We start from the raw sequence: 21,446 nt of genomic DNA, 5'->3' as shown, positions 1-21,446 counted from the left end.
TAGAAAGGCTATCTGATAAGCTAGCCAGCGAGGAGTCTCATAGTTTATATGGAGTTTCATAGTTTATATGGAGTTTCATAGTTTATATGGCAGGGCGCTCCTTTAGTTTCCATGTCCTTAAACATTCTTGTCGCAAGGGGAAATATTTCCAAACAGCTTTGACCTTCTTTCAAGTGAAGGAAAGGTTCAATGTTTTTCTATCACCTGACTATCCAGTAATGTACAGCAACAGGTGGGGGCAGGTGCCTCGCCTCTCTTCCAAAGCAAGGTTTAAAAAAACATTTAAGTCATAAAATGTAAGATGTCAAATTTATACCAAGATACTAATGACTGACTCGTATCTAATACTAATAAAAGTTTTTGTTTTCTCAAGTATCAGATGTGACAGTCTAATCAGAGATATTTGTGATGGTTTCAAGGACACAATAATTCTAGGCATGTAGTACTTAAAAAACAAAAAACAAAATCACAAAGGCAGCCTATTGTCTAACACTACCTAAATGCCAGATATTCATTTGGAAGACTTCAGCCTATGTAGTATTGCTGCATGAATTCAGTTTTTTTTTTTAATCTGCCATTTTTAAAACAGATTTTGACATTTCTTTTCTCGCTGCATGCAAGATAAAAAGTCAAACTCTGCTTTAAAATGTTCATTTCTTGCACAGAAACAATTGAAGGAACATCATGTGGGTATATTTCAGATAAAAGTCTTTAAGGCAGAATTTCTGTGCTTCAATTTGCCCAAATGTCAAGGTGATCTAGAATCAGGTCCTGATTCTGGCATAAGATTCTTTTAGATCTACAGAGCTTTAGTTCTCAAGCAAAGGGAGAACTTTGGAGGTGCTGTGGTGTTTTAGATTTAGGTTCAGCTATAAAGCAAATCTGAGGGACATAAAATGCTGAAGCAGATTAATGAGATTTGTTTGGAGAACTGATGCTTCAGCAATCCAATGTTTGGCAGATTGACAAACCCACCATTATAAATCAGACAATGCAATCCATCCATCTGTTTATACTCATTTGGACTTCATCATCATCATCTGTTTACTAAATTACTGTTAACCCTTAAGATTCTTCTTTTATGTAAATGCACCTCAAATTAAGCATTTAGTTATAATTTTCATACAATAGAAATAAAATGATAACTTATCTACAAAACAGTAGAGATATATATGTATTGTTGAAAAAGCATTTTCTTCACATTACCTTACAATCACACTTCTTCACATTTTACTGGACTTAAGGTGATGGACTAGTTTACAATAGAATAAAAAGAAAACAGTTTACCCAAAACCTTTTTATTGATCACATGTGTAAACAGCAGTGTAGATTTTAATGCAGCCCTTGCTATTGTGACACCCCTAAATAAAGTAGAGCACCACCACTTCCTTCAGAAGTCACCTAAATAGTAAATACAATCCGCCTTGGAAAAATTTAAAAAGGCACTCCAAATTAGCAAAAATATATTCTGTGTACACAGTATATGATGTTATTAAATGAGGTTCCACTAAATAGGCCCTAATGAACAGATAACATTTTAACAGAAGGAAACAAATAAAAACAAAAACACTGCTGCAGATTGTGGCATGAAGCAACAATATAAATGTACCCATATTTCTTATATTTCTTTTCAAAGAGACTGATTTACCTGTAGTCTTTTCAAGTGGTCATAGTTGCCAATATTGCAGACTTTGTGAAGGCCTTTCTAAGTTTTTCTTTGGGAGCCTGTTGTTATATTTTACGTCAATAATTTAAATTTATTGATCTCATATTGGAAAAATTTACATCTGCATTTAGCCCATCCCCTTGGGGAGCAGTGGGCTGCCATTGTGGGGCACCAGGGGAGCAGTGTGGGGTTAAGGGTCTTGCTCAGAGACACAGAGTGGCAGTCTGTGGGAGTGGGGCTCGGACTCAGGACCCCAGGATTCCAAGCTCTATGCCCTAAGCTCCCAAAGGAGCAAGATCCATTTGAGTCTTGGCCTTAAAAATCGAAATGGCATCAAACCTTCCTTTCTCTTAAAATTTCAAGTCCAACTTAAATCCATGCTTATTTTAAGTGACTTTTTATAGAATGTGAGTTGGTTTATTTTACCAAAGTATGTTTTATTCTGCTTTTATTTAGTTTTAGTTGTGCTTCTATTCTTAATAACATTTGTGTGAATTGATCTATTTTAGTGCTGCAGAACATTTTGATATTTTTTTCTAAAATATGCCAAATACACAGCACCGGTTTTAAAGCTAAAAAGATATTCTTATTTACGCCACAAGGCTATGTCCCTTTGCTCCCTCATGCTGCCATTATTAGGAACTACATCAAATATTAGTAAAAAAAACAACAACACCTAATTTTTAAAGAAAAAAAAATTGAAATCTAAAAAACAATGAAGATTTAGACCACTTGAAAAGAAAACAAACAAAGTCAGTCTTTTTGAAAAATATTGTTCCACATGATATCAATAAAAGCTGAACAGAAAGAGGTGTTAGACTGTTTTTTCTCTGCACGCTTTCAGCCATCTTTTGACCTGCAAACCGTCACTCAAAAAAATATCAAGCAAGGCAAAGAAAGTAAGTACAACCAAGCACTCTGCAGAAGCCCTTTGCATTTCTTGCTACAATAAGAAGCTGCTTGTAAAGGTAAATAAAAATAATTGACATTCTTAATTCTGTCTTAAAGAGCCATTTCATTCCCTTTGGAGGTGGATTAGATTATTATTTGAAATGTCCTGATTTGAAACTTAGTTCAATCCATCCTTATTGGGTAAGAAGAAGGCACTATCCAGACGAGCAATCTTTGCCTTTATAGTGCAGGTCATGAAAAATAACACTGTCCTTCAGTGTTAATAGTTGTCTTATGCTCACAAAACAACAAATAGGAATCAGTTTTTATCTGTTTAGATGACACCTTTTGGTGCCAAGTTGGCAAAAATACTGATAAAAAGGCACTCCTGTAAAAAGGTTTGACAAAAATGGTCCAAGAAAAGGCCTAGAATGGAGAAAAGTTTGCAGGCAGGAGTGATCCTGAATGATCAGACTGTACAGGTGACGCCGGCGTCCTCAACATGGCCGCAGTTCGTTTTGGCCCATCCAGGAAACCTACACTGGTGGATGGTGTCTTCAGTCCCTGTGCAAGCAACGTCATCCATCCAGATCACACCAGTCCCTGGAAGAAAGGGCAAAAATAATAGGTCATTCTAGGAAATTATCTTTTCATTCTAAATATTCAAGCAGAAATGTAATATTGTAAAGAAAAACTGAACAGTTTAAAGAAAGATTCTCATTTAATGGCCTAATAATGCCATTAAGCTGTTTTAATGTTTCAAAATATTAATAGTGAAATGAGAAGATGGGATGTGTTAGAATTGAATGATTCAATGGAAAAATTATGAATCGCAATCCAAAAGTAATCAAAACTGGAGTTTATGTTTGAATTTGTGACTAAGACAGCAAGTACTCTTATGCTTCCTCTGAGTATTGTTGATCAGATTATTTTCTATCCGGTTATAAAACACACAGTTCCAGCTGGTGAGCAGATATTTTGGCCACATTGTTTTCTCCATAAACTGTGGTTCCAGTTTGCAACAGCGCGGTCAACCGGAGGTTTCAAACAACGTAAACACTTCAGCTTTGCAGCATTTGAAGATGGCGGGAGAAGCCAGAACTCATAGTCTTTGATTGAACTCACATTTTGTTTCTTAGTTAAGGCTTTATGGCCGGTGTGTGAAAGGAAAGACAAACTCGACACAGATTTGACAGTTGGACAGCGTCACTTCTTGTGCTTGCACAGGATGGAAAATGAGGTAAGCTCTTTGGAGAGTGCACATGGTGCTGCTGCAGGTTGCAGATGACAGCCCAGCTGTTCTGCTGCTGCAAACTCTGTGGATTCACCTCAGAAGAAATAAACCTTTAAACTGCCTCTCTGGATCCTAAAACATTTACAGTGCTGTTAGCAGGATGATGTGACTTTTGTTCACACCAAGTTTATACCACTTCTTCCACGGTGAGGGATTTTAGGGGAATATCCAGGAGGGATTCAGTCACAGGCAAATTTGGAAGAGTGTTGTAATGACTCTAAAAGAACATTTTTGCCGTAAAAAAAAAAAAAATCAATCATACCTTATAATTATCCAAAATAATAATGGCTACTCTACCAACACACATATGTTTCTGAGTAATGGTACAAATCATTAAACCTTCAAAGCCCTTAGATACACACTGCCCTGCTATTTTACTAATTACACCTGTGAAATCGTATATTAATGCAAATAGTCAATTAGCCAACAAGCTGTCAGCTACTCAGAGCTTTTAGCCAGCTGGTTTGATGATCCCTGGCCCAAAACAAGTTGTTATCTGTAATCTTCTTGGAACCCACTCCAGTTTTTGTTAGAACCTTGTGTAAATATCCCTTTTTATTGACTACCTGAATGTCAGAACGTTAGCCTAACAGTGACTGAACTGACAACTCACAAAGGCCTCAGAGAGAGGTGATTTTCTGCATGTTTTAGATTGAATCCAGCTGTTTAATTTAGAGGGGAGTCCCCTGGAAGAAGGAAATGTTCTCTCCTCTAGCTGTTTTGGGTCAGAGTTTTTACTGGACTGATACTCTGGATGATGTAAGGCTAAATGGTGAATGACACAAAGACGAAGAAAGAAAAATAGATGTCACCCCTGAGAGTCTTTGGCATCGACATCTGGCTCAGAGTGTATTTCCATTAATGCTTCAATATCAAAGCCTGCATTGAAGGGTGACGATTAAGAGATACAGCTCGACATTATAAAATATTATAAAAAATACAAGCTAAATCTCTAAGAAATTTCTACATATGATCTGACTGAACACTTTTTGTTAGACTATATAAAGATTTATAAAAAAAATTGTGGTGTGCCTTTTTTGGTCAGATCCCTTTACTCTGGCATCCCCTGAACAAAGTCGAGCACAACCAGTTGTCTGTTTGTATAGCAGCAGCATATAGAAGCCAAAATATGTGTGGCAGAAAAGTACCATTGCGCATAACCGTGATTACACCATCCCTGCTGTGGTGGGAGTGTGAAGCTGTTAGTGGCAGCATCATGCATTTTTGGGGTAGGACAGGGTTGCTAGTCAGAGTTGGAGGAGGATGGACGATAAACACAGACAGATCCTGGAAGAAGAATCAATAGAGATAGTAAAAGGCTTGAGACTTGAGTCAACCTCCATCCTGACTAAAGTGTGATAAATATGGAGAAAAGAAAGGGAATGGGAAAAGCAATTCAGGGTCTAGCTATGCAAAGCTGACATAGATGTAGTCCTAAGGACTTGCTACTCGTGGGGATTGGAGTTAAGATAATTGAAGACAATTCAAGACTAGACAAGGCAAGAAATATTTTTACTATCCCACATTGGAGAATCTGTTAGTTTTCTTTACTTTGGTTACCAACAAAAACTAAACTTTTTTTAATTCACCATTTTGTATCACTTTACTAACCTACAACTCAAAATTCAATGAAATATTTAGTAGGTTGTGGTTTTAACGTTTAAAAAAAGCTTCATCATTATAATCTACACCTCCTTTTAAATAGATGAGAATTAGAATAAATTCCTGAAGTAATACCTCCTGAAGTAATGATTTTTTCTCTTAAAGGAACACAGATACATAGTATTCCAAGTTCTATTTTGTGTCCTATGGGGGATGAGCAACATCTTTTCATAGATGAACCAGATGCATCGTTTACTTACCCTGCCCAAAACGCCCGGTCTTATGGACAGCTGCTGCTCCCCTGTATCCCAGCATCCTACAGACGACATCTCCATCCTTTTTGTCCCAGACGTCGTCACACACAGTCCCCCAGCGACTTTCATGCAACACCTCCACACGGCCTTCATGGGGACCTGATCCGTTCACCAATCGCACCATAACCTCGTCGACTGCAGAACATATACAATTAGATTGTATTAAAATCTTTTAGTTTTTGCAGGCAAAGCTTAGAATTTGTAGAGTTTTTTTTTATGTTGTGGGTGTTTGAGTTAAATCCTGCAGTTAATCAAATACATAAGAAAATAAACTTGGATGAAGGCATGTTATATGCACACTGTAACCAAATTTATTTGTGAACCAGAATAAAAAAATAAATAAATAAGGTTACTTCTGGGAGTTTTTCTTCGGTCCTTGTTCCTCTAATCAAATGTACGGTTACAAGTACCTCGTTACCCTTTAAAGTTAAAGAGGACGATGTCTTATTTCCGGGTGGATCATCTATATCATTGTGCTGATATGTTTACGTAAGGCAGTCCTACGTGCTCGCCCTGTTAGCTGTTGTTTTTTTTTCAGCCGTGTATCTGTGGTGAGCTACGGTTTCAGCCGGTCATTGAAGCTCACCTTTCTCACTGTGGTTCTTTGAAAATGTCCGAGGGTCATAAGAGAAAAAGTGTCTATGAAGTGTATGAGAAGATAAGAAAGGCCTCAGAAGGGGCAGATATATCCCGGAATGCTTTGCACGGAGAGCTGTCTTAGCAAAGCATTATGGGGTTTGCTGTCACAGCGGCCAGCTGTTACCATAGGTTGTCGTTAACCGATAGCGATGACTAATGAAGATGGCGCAGACACCGTGTGGAGAAGGAGGAGTTACGTGACCAACGAGGCAAAAAAAGTCCAAACGGTCAGTTAACTGAGTTTGGTATAAAGTCCATTATATAGTCCTTGCTGTATGTGGATGCAGTAAGGTTGTATGAGCTATGAGAAAAGCTCATTTAAAAACAGGACATGCACAAGAAATAAAGGGCTTGTGCATGCTCTTGCATGTGCAGTTTTATTTAAAGTGGATAGGGCAGATCTTTTCAAATATCCTCCACAATAACTTAAATCTGGGCATAATCTTAAAGACCTGACAAAGCAGTTACTGGAGAACTTTGAAATTTATATCTTCTTGCTTTGGAGCTTCACAGAAAGCATCTGTAAGCATTTATCCAGTCAACTTGTTGAACAAGTAAAAACAGCCAGATGAACATGCATAGAGAGTAAAAAAAAAATACAGATTTTGGAGAGATATTTAAAGAGGGCATTATATATCTAAGATAAAACACATTTTTTTTAATAAATATGTATTTGTTAACATCAGCTGACTTACATTGCTGTACAAATACTTTAGCCTTTTCCTAATTTATTACCATCAAAAATAACCAAACTTTCGTTTATACTTTTTTTCCCCCCAGGAGTTTCTAAATGTATTTTTTGTTTATCTATTTTTAATTTGGTGGCTTTTTAAAATAATTTTTGGTGCACCAATGGACCATCTCAGAAAATTCAACAGTGTGTCTCTATGAGCTCAGAAAAAACACAAATACATAAAAGGGCTTGATGTGCCATAAAATTAACTTCATTTACTCAGGTTTAAACCCAATGAACATGTTTTTCAAAGGTCAAACATGCAGGATATAAACAATGCTAGAGCAGCTTTAGAATACTCCATTAAATGTCTAGAAAACACATTTTCACAAATGTTCTATATCCAAATTCAATAGGGTGGAGCTACTTTGCAAAAAGACTTCTCTAAATTTGCAAAATTGGATGAGAAATACCCCAAAGACTGTTACATTTAAAGGTGGTAGTACTAACTAAGCTTTTTTTAGAACAGCTTCCAGTTTTTTGTGTGAAATATATTTTATTTTCACTTCCGCTGTGCACCATTGCATAGCTCTATCACTTAACCCTGTAATGCCAAATGTATCATATTTGATACATACGGTTTCTGAAATGTTTTGCATCTGACACCTTTTGCATAATTTAATGGTAAAAACTTTTTCTCAAAATCCTATTGTACACAATCAGATATACCTGATAACAGAGGGCAGAAGACTACACAAAAAATAATCTTGACGTATTGCATAGTAATAAATTATTAATTTAAAAAATGTATTTCTGTTTTTTCTTTTTACATATTTTGTTAAAAGGCCAAATAAGGACTTCAAACCAAAAAAAATTTGTTTTCTGTTTTGTTTTATTCTTGGATCGGGCTTTAAAGGGTTAATATCTCAGCTGCTTATAACGTAACAAAGTATGAATACTTAAGCAACTCACTGTAACAAACAGCACTGTTAAAAGGCTTGTGTGAGTCAGTGAATTTGCTGCAATAGATTGAAATCATGAATTCTTAAAAACATGCACAGCTGCAATAATATAGCTTGATTTAGTGTAGAGAGGAAATGAGAAAGAGGTAAACGTTCACCTAGGCATGCAAACAGCTCTGTTATTATGGAATTTTCATCATTGAAACTGTTGACAATGTGCTGGTGAGTAAAGGCAGACACACCACGGACACGCCGTATGAGTCTCATCAGACCATCATAAACTTGCACTGCGAATCACTGATCTCTCATTATTCAGTCAAATACTCCATAATCACTGGCCCATCATAATTTCATACGTAGCATAACAGTTTGCCTTTGCATTTGCAGCCTATATTTGAATTGTGTAACTTCAAGCAGCACCAAAATACAAGCAAACATTTTTTTCCTGTTTCTTTTATTTCAGTCAGCCGGTTAGAGCAGAGTGGTTAGTCACAATAATTCACAAAAAAATTATATGAATTTAAAATGTGACGAAATCTGATGTAAAAGCCTAACCTCACCCCCAGAAAAAATGTAAAAACTCCCACAAAGGCGTGCTGTGTAGCTAGAATAAAAATAAAATACTTGAAATACCTGAAAAACGCTATTGAATGCTCAATCGATACAATGCTTGCAATTCCTATTCCTGGAGAGTCATGAAAATGTGCGCCTGAGAGAAATGGTTTTATGATATGTAATTATTGTTCTCTGAAGTCAGACTGCAGCGCTTTTGTCATGGTTATAAAAGTGGCTTTTGTGGCTAAATTTTAACAACTGAGAATAAATCTAGCCTCTTGCATTTCTTGTCGCCTGCTCTTTGTTCTTGTTTTCAACACTTTGTTTAAAGATGTCATCCTTTTCTTGAGGTATCAATTAAAATCTTTTTGGAGCTCTAATTCTGCCTAGGTTTGCTGTTCAGTCATTCTTTCATTAATGCCATACAGGCAATCTCGGGTATTTAATGTATAAATAATCAATAATCTTTATTCTCTTATAAGGCACGCGTCATAACAGACAAAAAAAAAAACACTTAAAACACTTGTACAAAAATATAAAACATTGTTAAAAGAAATTTCAAAACAGTTTTGACAACCATTTGTGGACAAACATTCATATATCTGTTAGGTACATAGGAGTGGTTAACAACTGGGGTGCTGTGTGTATATGATATCCAGCCAGTCCAGTCCACTGATCTCTCTTTTTTCACTGGATTTGTGATAGACTAAAAAAAAACAAAGTAACCGCCATCTTGGTACTCCCCACTCTCACAAAGTTGTGCCACAATAATGCCTGCAATGTAAAGTGATTACCATAAAAATGTAACCAATACGTGTATATTACATGTACATCTTCAATTTAGCGCATTTGGCACATCATCAGATGGTGTGTGTGTGTGCATGTGGAATATTCTTAATATCTGATTACAGTATTATTCTGCTCCATTAACACACTCATTTTGTTGTGATGGATTTGTATAATATGTTATATTACATGATTTATAGTCTTCATTGACTTCATAATGACTATGCAATGTGATGTGCCAATTTTTACTATAAATTACAGTCATCAACTGATGCTACGAAACAGCAAGTGTGTTTTAAAGTGATGATTTTTATCCAATCATTGTTGTTCGATACTGTAGCGCTTGTATTGTTTACATTCCGACTGGTCTAACTAGGGAGTAGCAATATGCCTGCCGGTGACTTTACTGCACTATGTACTACCAACGGCCTATCAGTAATCCAGTGAAAAAATGGAGACCCGTTATCGAGTCTATAAGATGGACTTTCATTGACAGCTTTGGTGTGTTCATGTGATTGTGCATGTCTGAGGATGTGTGGGTGTGAAGGTGGGTGTTGGTGTTAAGGAGTCCAAGTAGAAACATTAGGAATCCCTTCCCTCACCAGCCGGAGAATCTCAAAGTGCACCAGAAGTTATTTATCATCCCCGCAACAAGTCCTTGGACTTCAATGGGGTTTCATCGCTGTGGGACATCCAGAGACTTCTAAAAGGAAGCACTCTAACATTGATCATTGAACATCTGCATCTGACTCCTTTTAAAGAGGAGAAAAAAAGGTTTAAACCTCTCCTAGAGCAAAATAATTTATTCTTAAATCACCTCGTTTGAACAGGATCCAAATCTTGTGACCGCTGCAGATGGTTGAAACAGCTCGCCCAGTAAACCCAGACCTAAGATGAACGGCTCTTTACTGTGACAAGAAAATAAATCAGCCTCCTTACTTCTTCATAATAGCCTATGTAAGAGGTTATGAATATAGCCTGTGTTGTTCCTGTGATGGATCAAAACTCAAACAATTTATGATAAAACAGACTTTTAGCTTAACATAGATAGTCATTAGGTCATTAGTTTTACCTTTGAGAACAGGCCTCGGGAGAGAACAAAGAGGTTACATGAATAACCTAAAGAAAAGTAAACTACAGGATCTGTTAGACAGAATCAATGCTTAAATTAACTACGGTAAGTTGTCATCGTATTATTGACTTTGAAACTATATGCTTTTGCTTTGTTCTTTGTTTCCCAGCAGCAAATAACAGTAGCAGCAGAAGCATTGTCTAAACTTTTGTTAAACAAGACTACTACAAAATGTAAAAATGAAATTCTATAAATACCAGGTCATATATTTATATGTCTAGTGGCTCTTCTGACAGGAATGGTTCTCTGGGCTAGCCCCTGGCTCTGCTACCCAGCAAACCATCAAAGACAAACCAACACCACTTAAAGTCCAGTTTGAAAAATGTGTTTTTTATTATATTATTTGTGAAAAACATCAACTAAAAACTGTGAGAGACATAGAGCATAAGCAAAAGAAAACCAGTTCTGGGAACAACTCAGGAAATGTCTTATGTTGAGTCTGCAACCCCAAGGAAGAAAGTCATATCATGAATATAATTTAAATGCAATATCACTGTTATTTTCATTCTTGGCTTCTTTTTCTCATGTTTTAAAGGTTTTCTTCTAGGTTAATGGGATAAAATATCAACTTAATAAATAAAACACATAATTGAGTATTGGGTGGAATGACCAGAAATCATTATTATTGTATAAATCAAATCCCTTTACAGTAACGGTATTAAATTTAAAGTTTGAAATTATCATAAAAAGCAAAGCTAATGTAATTTGTAGAGCCTTCGTTTGGAAGATAATGGTAAATATGATAAAAACCAGCACTTTATGCTGTTAAATCGTGCATATGAACAGAAATATTGTAACAGAAATAAAAAAAAATGTTTTAAATACTACAGTTTCAACAGCACCCCCCCCACTCAACACTTCAGTAATTGCAAAATATATTATATGTTATAATCTTTACTGCACATAAGAGATTTTCTATAAAACATTTGCAAGAAAAAAAACTAAAAAGATTACCATAATAAGAAAATAGTTCAAAACTTTTCAATACAAAAATGTTCCACATTTAAAAAAATTGTATTATATGTAACACTCTTCAAACAAACAGGCTTTAGTTCTGTAGTCTAAAAACTGAACTTTTAATTTCTCAAGGTGCTGCTGCTGATATTTTTAAACAAATCTCTTACTGTATGTCACACTTTGAATATTTCAGTTCCTCCATTGTTGCTTGGCTAAGCAGATGTTTGAGCCAAGTACAACCTCTGGCTCCAGCTCTCCAGCATTTGCCTGATCTTCAAATGGTAAAACAAAATGTTTGTGTGCCATTTGTTGCTGTCAAATCACTCAATGTGTCATTAAACCCAAACAATGTCCAAATCATTGATATAGCATCATCATTTTTACTAACTCCTCCAGCTCAGCCATGTTGGGACAGCACTGATGATGTAGGGCCGATTTATACTGTTTCTACCATCTATTACATAAACAGTGCAGCAATAATTTGAGTAAAGAGGATCTAAACAGATGATTGCTGTTAAATATGACAAATCCTTATTTTTCCGTTTGAGATGCTACAAGATTTAAATGGCTGTTTTGCTAAATTGAAACTACACGTTTATCCTAATAAGAGTGGGAGATCATTACGATAAAATACTAAATACAGGGCCAGACAACAAAATACAAAAAACATGACAGAATGAACATAAAACCAGTTGGCCGTAACATTTACTGTAGCCATGATGGAAAACAATCCTTAGAGATTTGATGTTTAAAAATAAATATTTCTGAAAACAATTTTACAAAACAGAAAAATAATGTTTCTAATTTACTGTGTCCACGGCACTCATGTTCACCTTAAAAAAACAAATAAAACTCCACCATAAAACACTAGTGTTACCTAATTTAGACAACAAGCTTCACAACTTTTCCGTTCAAGTCTGTATAATGAGGGATTTCATGGGATGTAAAACGTTTCTGCTCAGGAAAAACGGGCAGAGTGAGCTCCAAGTGTTGACGGTCATCCAAATCTTTTTAAGCCCCAGAGCCCGAGGCGAGCTGCAGCAAGCAGAACCAGAATAATGCCAGAACATGCAGGAATTGCATATTACTAATGTTTATCTGGCACGCTGGAGGAGTTTGGGCTGGACAGAACTACATGGCTTCAGGAGAACAGCTAACTACCTCCATCTGTTCATAAAAATGATGCTGCCTGCCATCTTTTATCCTGAGTTCCTTTAAAGGTTTTACTTTCATTGCATCTTCTTTCCATTTAAGGCAAGGATTTTAATGCAATTTCTTTTGTATTTTGCACGTTTGACAACTTCTCTGTGTATACAACTTTACTTTGGGCAGATTCTAAGCCAACCTCAAAAATTTTACTAGACGTTTCAGTTTGAACATGTGCTGCAGTTAAGGAACAAATCTTTAAACCCTTGTCTTCATTGAATTACAGATAACATAAATAAAATAATAAAACTACACCTTAAAACAGTTTCCAGACCAGCTTAAGAAAGCTGAAATTATTTGTGTTCTGATCTGTAGTTGTGGAGGGCAACTATTAAAACAGCCCGTTAAACATTAAATCCACTCCTCATAGTGGGAGACCCATGAGATCAGTTATCAATCTGCCAGATGGAGTCTCTTCTATGATATGTCAGCTGTCAGGGGAAAATTACAAAGTTTAAACGGGCTTCACAATGAAAAGAAAAATACAGTTTTTTTTTGTTTTTTTTTTATGCACACAGGGGAAAACCCTTTCAAAGAAAAATATTAGGTCCCAGTCTCTCTTTCTAGTGTTTGTTAACTTTATTCTGAAAATCAAACACACTCACATAGGTTGTTTTCAAGTAATCTAATCAGCCTCTGGAGGATTTTAGGGAGATCATCCATCATGAAATGATTACCGTGTGTTTACCTACTCTATATGCCAATATTCAAAAGATTAATATTAAACAGAGCTCGATTTCCATGGTTGAGTACCAAAACAATAACAAGATTACCATTCTGGAGCTTCATGAATACAGTACTTCCTCCTCCTCAAGGATATTAGCAGCAAAAACACGTTTAGAGGTTTGCACTTGGAAGGGTTTAGAGCAGGGGTCTGCAACCTTTAAAATCCAAAGTACCATTTTGCCCTGTATTTGGCTGAGTGGAGATAATTTACAACAACAAATATTTTATAACACTTTAATAAAGTTTAGTTTATTTCTTCGTTAAATATTTAATATAGAAAACCTGTTGCCATTTCAATCAACCAACAGTTTATTTGCATTTTTAGCCTTTAAAATTAAATAAATAAATTATAACATGTTTTACAGAGATTAATCATGGAATTCCTTTCATAAGATACCATTTGAAGTAGAAAAAAAGTAAGCTAATGATAAGAATGGTAGATCTAAGACATATCTCTGGTTCTTTCAATGTCACTCAGTTGTGAAAATTCAATCAAATGTTCTCAAAACCCCCCAAAAACTCCTAATGCTGATAATTGTTATTATACTACTGTTAAATGAGGAAGTTATGTCCCTTAAAAAAGCCATTGCGCCCCAAGGGCTTCCTCACGGTTCTTTTCCTGGGAGCAAGTTATTTACTACTCTTAACTGGCAAAGATTGAGCCCCGAACAAGGTCATCTTCTGCTTCTTATAGCTCATGGGTCTATGTGTTGCATCAGGTGGATGCTTATTTGTCCGTATCAGAAACTGACACGCCATCAATGCCCTGACCTATATGCAGCTTGCCTCTATGCCTCAGGGTTACAGATATCTCTCCTCTATCAGACCGGCTCCAAGATGTGCCCATATCCTGTGTATTTTTAAAGACATGAAGGCTGTCCTGATTAGATGACCTCCGTACACACAGTGACATCCACAATGTGAAGGAAGGCCATCTACTCTCTCTAATCTGGCTGACAAAGTAACAGTGCAAATGATGTATAAAACATAAACCTAACACTATATTAGTTGCTTTTTTACATAATTTTAGGCGACTTTTAAGAACGATTGCAGAAGTTACAAAGAGCCACTTGTGGCTCCAGAGCTGCAGGGTGCAGACCCTGTGTTTAGAGCCTTACCTGTTTTACAGAGAGTGCATGTGTATACAGTGGCTCTAAAAGCTGAGCAAATGGCTGTTTTTAATAGCATGTTTTTGTAAAAATAAAAAATTTTATTCTGCTAAATGATGATTTCTAAATTTTTGAATGTATGTGACATTTAAACTGTGCAATTAAGCTGTGATATTTTTTTTTAAGTAAAAGTGAAATGAAAAAGGGTCCAATAAAAATAGGTACCAGACGGGACAGAATTATGACACAGAGACTGCAAATTACAAAAATGTGGCATAGAGGAATAAAAAAAACAAACAAAAAACCCAAAAACAGTTCTCCCAAACTCATGAAACGCTAAAATACAATGGTCTCAGAAGCTTTCTAGAGGCAGTCTGAAGGGAACTGGTGATATTTCTGCTTAGTACTGGTCATGCTGAATATCCTGAGTTTCTACATGTCTTGAGAAGATGAGAGACATAAGTCATCTAGTCTAAACTAAAATGTTCAAATTAATTGTGGGGGAATGTGTTATAGGCTGAAGAAATCAGACTGAAACCTATAGTCATAATTTAAAATACCCCATTTGGAACACTAGCTTTGGGCATCACTGGAATGACAGCAAACCCATAATGGAATAACATGGTGGCAGGATCATAGACTGGGATTGCTTTTCTTCAGATGGAATTTATATTTCAGACAAAGTTGTAAATAATTCCTAAGTAGTATTCCTTTTTGTCCTAAAATGTCCAGGTGTCTTCTAGAAAGCCATGGACATGAGTTTTCAGTGAATCAATGATCTGGTATGCTAAAGGAATCAAAATAAAGACTGAAAGTTTAACTGATGTGATTTACTTTTACTTGCTTGTCTGCAAAATTAATATATGCCTCGTTCTTATTGATTCTTTCAATTGTTTTAAGAATCTCTAAAGCAAAAGAAATAATAAATAATCAAAAGAAATAATATTAAGTGTAAGTAGAAATAAAAAAAACAGCCAAATAGCATGTTCAACCAGTCCAGAACCAAATTTACTCCCCTTATATAACAGCTGTAAATACTGAAATCTGAACTGGAGATTTTTAAAAATCCTAGTTTGAGCTATTGAGGCTTTCAACAGAGCTGCAGTATTTGATCCTTCCAATGACATAATGTTCAATGAAACAGGCTGATTTTGTATAAATATCCAGCATGTGTGAATTAACTCAAGTGCTCTCTCAGGTACAAAATATATATACTTTTTGAAGTGTAAAAAAAAAATACAAGTCAAACAACTATTAATAAGTCACCCATGAGAGCTGTGACAGAAGAACGTATGAGGTTGTTATTTGATATTTCTTCCAGCCTACAGCAGGCGGCCTTAGACCACTTTTCTTTCTGTGAAACCTCAAACACACACGTGTGGTTAATGATGTGAGGAAAGAACTGATCTTTGACGGCTTATGTGGCTAAAATATAAAGGCTTTCTGATGTGAGCATGACCCCATGGCACATGCTGGACATGCAGAACAGCTGTAGTGACGTAACAAAGAAAAATATCTGAAGGAAGGAAATAATAAAAATGAACTCCATTTGCAGCCAGTCATTTATTGTTTTCGTTGCATCTGCACATACTTAACTGTTCTCAGATTGTACCTATTAACACATCATGATATCCTTTAATTTACCAGTGTATTAAAAAGAAAAACAGATCATAAAGCCTCAGTTTTTGCATAGACAGAACTTTTTGGACACCATATGAAAGTCATTGCTTTTGCAGCTTTCTCTGCATTTAGTTGTTTGGGATCAAACACTGATCAGTGACATATATAAAAGTACAGCAAGCTATCTCAGTTGTTGGCATCTCTGGCTAAGACGTCTAATAAAACTATTAAAATAGTGATTTTTATGGAGATATGTTAAACTTAAGCTGCATTTTTTTCTGCTATAACATCCTCACAATGGGTGGTTTCAAGATAAATGTCATTCTTCATCCAGCATTGAGGTGAAAGATCAAATCATTTAAAGTATTTTTCCAATTCTAGATAAGGGCGTGTTAGATAAATGCAGTTATTTTCCTTGCCACTTTCTGTCTTGAGGATCCAAACACATATGGCTTACCCTAGAAGTATGTCCATTTCGAACAAAAGCTAAAAAAGTAATTTTCTTTTTTGTCAGGTCATGTGTAAACATTAGGTAAAGAGTAATACTCTGATTACTTTGTTAAAGTTGAGAAGCATAAATTGAAAACAATATCTTTTCAGTATTTCCTAACATTAGATCTTTACTCCACTAAACATTTATTAATTAAAGGTTGGGATTTTTATGTTTTTATTTTTTTATTTAGCATTTTACAAAGACATACTGTAAGGTCTATCATAAGCTTTTAAGAGCAGTATCTGATTAACTTTGGCTTGTGTTGTTAATGCTGTTTGGAATTTTGTAAGTTAAGAGCTTAAACATTTCCTCCAGTGTTGGAATAGACTTATATTAATGATTCAAATTGATTTGCAATATTAGGTCTATTAAACAAGCCTTTCTGACATTTCAATTCTTAAATTAGGTTGTCATGTATAGAAACACGAGAGTTTGACCAACAATACATAGAACAACTTGGGATGATGATGATCACAGCAGACAAAGATATACTGCACATGAAGACCAAGATAGACAGACAGGAGGAACCAAAACAAAACTATAAAAACTACAGAGCTTAGACACTGAGGCAAGTGTGGAGAGTGACATTAGATTCAGATAAACTTAACCAGGGGAATTAAAACAGGTGTGCAGGTGATTAAACCGGCAGACTGAGGAAACTAGACTCAAAAGAAAATATTAACCACAGAGAAAAAAGACTAACACTGACTTAACTAGATAAACCAAATTACAGACAACAAAACATAGGATACATGTAAGAAATTAAACATATAGAAAATGTTCAAGTATGGCAAGACCTATATTAACAAAAGCAGGAATGAACTGAATACAGAAAGACCTTCAAAAAAATAGGGAATTCAGGAGGATTCAAAATACAAATTAAAACCAAAATCACAGTGAAACAACAGGATTTGATTTGTATGATTTGTTTGTCAGCAGGATTATTAAAGTGTAAGGCATGTTTAATGAATCCTGCAAATGCAGAATCTATCCATGTAGTCAATCTGAACATCCAAGACAATCCTGGTCAATGTTGTGCATGAACGCGATCAATGAACGGCGTTCACTAAAGACGTTCATATTTTTAGTGAACGTTGATCTGAACGGATCACTTTTTAAGTGATAAACGTAAATGAGAACGACGTTTTCTCTGAGAATAGTGAGCAACACATACAGCTCACGTTCGTGTTCAATTCATAATGACTCTTTTCATTGGATAACTTCAGGTTTTACTGCCCTTATTACAGCAAACAACATGACAGACCAGCATGTCTACTGCTAGTACTAGTCTGCGCGATTCAGACTCATCTTAGACGGAACTTTATTAATCCCTTGGGATAACTCATTCAGGGAAATTCTGGTTCCAGGAGCTTGTATAGAGTACAAAGGACAGATTTAACTCCATTAAAGGTAAAAATACAGGACGCAACATAAAAACAGTGTATATAGTACAAAAAGCATTAAAACAGGTTGTAATGTCCTGGAATACGTTTCCTTTAGATATAAAAATATTTATAGAGTAGAGAGCTAAAGGGAGACTACACAGTAGTTGACATAGATTATTGCACTTGTACTGCAGAAATGCACTGACTATATAAATAAGTAAAAATTATACAGACTACAAAGTAGTTGACTTGGATAATCAACTACTATGATGTCAGTTTTGCAGAGGACTTGGGAGAGTTTACGAACTAGACTCGGACATAAAAAAAAAAACTCAAAAAACTAGTCCGTACACAAGCCACATCCACTTCAAATATCTGCTACTGAATGAGAAATGTAAGAGATCATTTTTGATACAGATCAGCAGAACCTAAATAAAGGCTTCACTGCACATACAGTACACCTTGACTGCATCAAGTATTTTCTATTTCTTTCTATATACTATAATCACACATTTAAAGGGTGAATATTGAGGTTCTATTGAGTAGAATTGTGGTTTAATTTACCAAATGAACTTAGTTAATTTATCGGTTAGTAAACTTAATTTTCGAACATGAGCTAATTCATTATTATCTGTGTGAACTTAACTTTAAGCTAGTTCTTTTTAATTATAAACTGTCACAAATTGATCCTGTAATATTATGACATCATCAGCTATTTGAAGGTTTGTGCAGCATACATTATAAGTTATTGTGTTCTAAGCTAGACAAACATTTGTTGTGAAATTACAAACAAGGCTAACGTGCAATAATTTGGAGACACAAACATGGACTAAAGAGAAAAAACAAAATGTCCCAACTGGCCCTCACCTGTTCGATCTCCTCTGTCTCCTCGATCACCTTTCTCCCCTTTGAAGCCTCGATCTCCCCTGTCACCTGTGAACAACCAAAAAAATAGCATGACTTTAAAATGACAAGTGAATATTTTTAAAAAAATTGATATGAGAACATGCTTACATCAGAAATGAATATAATACAGAAGGTTTGAGCAGATTTAATACCTGTTTGCAAATTAAAAAATCAACAAAACTCTTTTAGAACTGATAAAAAACCAGAGAAGGATTAAAATACAGCAGATTTTCCAGAGTATGTTAGTTCAGCCTTAAAGGTCAACTTTCTAAATTTGTAATCTATTTTCTTTATCTCATATCTACTGCATCTCCTTAAAGTTGTTTGGAACATTTTTACCAGAATCCTTTTAGTAAGCAACCATGTGATATAGGGCAGCAGTTATAACACACACAAATTAGAGGGCTGAAAATGTGTTTTATTTGTCTCTAAAGAGGTTAACCACAAAGTAGCAAACCAGAATAATTCTGTAAAAAAATTCTAGTATTGACACATTAGATTTTATATGTTATATTGCTAAAAATCAAATTAGTGAGGTGGATATCACCTTCTTTGTGATTGTAAATTTAGGACACCTGTACCTACAAATATCCCTGCAGTCAGATGCACGTCATTCCTCTTTTTTATTTAAAAAATATATGTAGGCCTAACTCTTTGACAAAATGACCAAAACCACAAAACTGTTTCTGTGATGGAGCTATACAGAAATATGGAAAAAACTGGGCTTTTATCCAAACTTCAACATGATTTCCTTTTTATTCATAGGCCGGCAGTGGAGGTGTTAGCGGCGGTGGACCTCAGCTCTGCCACCCAAGTTTTATGGCCTGTGTTTGGTACAAACAAGCTGCCACACCCTGCGTATGATGTGAAGAGTTGTCAGGGCTGGATGTCTTTTGACCACATCCTTAACAACTAAATTACACAGCAGGGAAAACACAAACACCCCATAAGCTACTGTTGAGCCACAAAATACAGCGAAGGATCTTTTTTAAGATCTACAAAGACAGTCTATATTTTGGTGCTCCTGAAAGATGGAAATGGGAAAACCATGTTAAATAAACTTGTTTAGGCTTACAAATAACAAATATTTATGTTATATTTTAACACTTAACATTAAAGGTGCTGTAGGAGATCTTGGAAAAATGATTACAGCAAGCTATTTTTTTGAACATAGACAACAATTACTCTCCCTTCAGAACACCCCTCGAAAACACGCCTTCAAAACACATGAACGCGCATGCTAACTGCAGGGTGTTTAGAGCAGCGCTGATGATGCAGAGCACCATGATCACTCCTCTGAAACAGTTTATTAATGCCTACATTAACTTAAAATTCCAAAATCTGCTGGGAAAACATGTTCGCTTTTATTATCCTGGTGCCTGCAGTTTCCATTACGGACATGAAAAACGCTTTCCAGCCGGTCACCTCCGCCGCGGCAAACTGCAAGGAGGTGACCGTGCCAAAGGCTGCTGTTGAATGGGATTCCTAGTGATAACGCACCGCCGGTGTAGGGGGTCTGAGCAGCTCCCACAGGAAAAATATTTGAATGCAGGATGGTAATCTGGATGAACTGACTTCACTGACCATGTTTTTAGGTGGACTTTCTCATTTCAAAACAGATTCAAACTACTTTATACCCACTGATCAAAGCAAATATAGCTGCCATTGTTACAGGCAAAGACAGTATAGGGTAGCTCCGCCCAACGTGCATCAGACCCAGAACCACCACTGTGCAGCTAGAGCAGAAATTGGGATTTTGGTCGACTACAGTACAGCACATAGTCAAAACAGGGAGCAGCAATCAACACGCCCCCCCAGAAAAAAAGTGTCCTCCTTTTCAGAAACCAAAATCTGGTCACCCTGGCAAGGTTGACCAGATTTTGTCAGAACTAAACTGGTACAAGCATAAAAAATGAAGCAGCATGCGCACTTTTGCTGCTCTTGCTGCTTTAGCTGTGAACGTAGCATAACAGTGGCTAGCTTCCGGCCATGGCGTCCTGCGCGAGCATTGGGGGATCCATTCATTCAAGTGTCAGGGTACGCACGCAGGGGGGAGGGACAAGCAGACGACCATGATTGACATGTCAGGAACCAATCAGGTACATCGGACTGTCATTTGTGATTGGTTGGGGTTATTGATTGATCTCTCACTGTAGAGGGGACCATTTATTTTAGTTTCACTTCCAGACCTTCTACTGCTGTATTTCACTGCTTGCTAAGTGGCTGTGGGGAGATCATTAAGCCACAAGGTAAAAAAAAAATGTGTCAGAAAAGATCTATTGCACAAAAACACCTTTTTGGGTTTTTGCAAGTGAGACACTTTGTAAATTCTCTTAAATTCCCAATCAACCAATCTGTTTTGAACCCTATCGAAAGTTTTCTTCTTAAATTTAATGAAGATGCACTCACTAAAAAGAAATTCATTTCTCTGTGCTATGGGAAATTACTGTCTTTGAATTTTGTTACAACTGATAAGGCCAGGGTTCGGTGGGAAACAGACTTGGAAGTTGAGCTTAGCTCAGAAGCATGG

At 36.1% G+C, this 21,446-nt stretch overlaps 1 protein-coding gene across 2 annotated transcripts in view; it reads right to left on the bottom strand.

The window, feature by feature from the left end:
- Positions 1-1,282: 1,282 nt before the first annotated feature.
- scara5 (scavenger receptor class A member 5) overlaps positions 1,283-21,446 on the bottom strand; it is an 84,933-nt gene continuing 64,769 nt past the window's right edge. For both annotated transcript variants that reach the window (XM_015371769.1, XM_015371770.1), the window contains exons 10-12: positions 18,878-18,943; positions 5,714-5,902; positions 1,283-3,160 (exon numbers count right to left, since the gene is read on the bottom strand). In XM_015371769.1, coding sequence (XP_015227255.1) covers positions 3,027-3,160; positions 5,714-5,902; positions 18,878-18,943 — 389 coding nt within the window. In that variant the 3' untranslated portion in view covers positions 1,283-3,026. The remainder of the gene's footprint in view (positions 3,161-5,713; positions 5,903-18,877; positions 18,944-21,446) is intronic.

Source organism: Cyprinodon variegatus, unplaced genomic scaffold, assembly GCF_000732505.1.
Source record: "Cyprinodon variegatus isolate N-32 unplaced genomic scaffold, C_variegatus-1.0 Scaffold64, whole genome shotgun sequence".
NCBI lineage: Eukaryota > Metazoa > Chordata > Actinopteri > Cyprinodontiformes > Cyprinodontidae > Cyprinodon > Cyprinodon variegatus.
This window is presented reverse-complemented; position numbering and strand designations above follow the sequence as displayed.